The sequence below is a fragment of the Mus caroli genome, chromosome 8 (assembly GCF_900094665.2).
Source record: "Mus caroli chromosome 8, CAROLI_EIJ_v1.1, whole genome shotgun sequence".
In the NCBI taxonomy this organism is placed as follows: domain Eukaryota; kingdom Metazoa; phylum Chordata; class Mammalia; order Rodentia; family Muridae; genus Mus; species Mus caroli.
Genome location: NC_034577.1, coordinates 16,693,168 through 16,694,301, shown reverse-complemented (window position 1 = coordinate 16,694,301; position 1,134 = coordinate 16,693,168). Strand labels below are relative to the sequence as shown.

At 43.2% G+C, this 1,134-nt stretch overlaps 1 protein-coding gene across 1 annotated transcript in view; it reads left to right on the top strand.

The window, feature by feature from the left end:
- The window catches only part of Ckap2 (cytoskeleton associated protein 2), a 17,354-nt gene that overhangs the window by 15,542 nt on the left and 678 nt on the right, over window positions 1-1,134 (top strand). The window contains exons 8-9 of the mRNA XM_021170216.2: window positions 395-629; window positions 671-719. Of these exons, the coding sequence (XP_021025875.1) occupies window positions 395-629; window positions 671-719 (284 nt within the window). The remainder of the gene's footprint in view (window positions 1-394; window positions 630-670; window positions 720-1,134) is intronic.

Here is a 1,134-nt window from a genome sequence, read left to right as displayed (position 1 = left end):
CTTATACTGTTTTATCTCATTTAATAGTTAATTGTTCTTCAACTGTGTCTTTCCTGGCATACTCTTAAGAACTGGAGTGGTTCCATTCTTTTTGGTTTTTCAAGACAGGGTTTCTCTGTGTAGCCCTGGCTGTCCTGGAACTCACTCTATAGACCAGGCTGGCCTCGAACTCAGAAATCCGCCTGTCTCTGCCTCCCAAGTGCTGGGATTAAAGGCGTGCACCACCACTGCCCGGCCCATTCTTAAATTTTTATCTCTGCACATGGGATATTACATATCTGCTAAATTGTTGGCAGAAGTATGTACATAGGAGACATAATGATTAGACAATGTAGTTTGGTTCTGTCATTTTGACATTTTGTTTAAATAGTTTAAATCTTCAATTTTTCTATAGGAGAAAATATTGAGGAGGCTCATGCAACCAAGGAACCTATCCAAGAAGTAAATGTTGACGCTAATGTAGGGTCAGGAAAACCAGGAGAGGAGAATGCACATCATGGCAAAGTTGAGGTTTATGAAGATGATCAAGACAACAAAATAAAAGATCCGGATTTAACAACTCCGGACTCAAAAACTGAAGCAGGTTGCATAATTCGGTATAATGTATCTTCTACACCTCGGCTGCAAAGGTAAGTGTTTAAAATGGATGCNATCTGTCTTCATGCTCCAGGGGTGATGCTAAGGGTCAGACTCAGAGCCCTGAATATGATGGCTCCTGGGTAAGTACATCACACTGGGAGACTGTGGCTGGCAGGTTGCTGTGGCTCAAAATCTAACCCAAACCACCCTGTTTCAGAGAGGATGAGAAAAGGCCATTGGGACACCTGACNGTTTCATTTATTACATGGGCTTTGTTCTTAACCGCATGGTGTCACTTTGCAAAAGCTAGCCNTGTTTCCCACCACATGCAGTCTGTACCACCCACAGCTTTTNCCAGGCATTGCTTTACNTACATTTTTTGAGANTTATTTTGATGTNTGTGGGTGTACCTGTATGTGTGTCTTTGTACCACATGNATGACATGCCNACAGAAGCCAGAAGAGAGTGTGGAATTTTCCCAAGACTGGAGTGAACAGTTTGAGCTGCTATGTGGGGGCTGAGATTCAAGCCTGGGTCCTTCCCCCCAGGCATTTT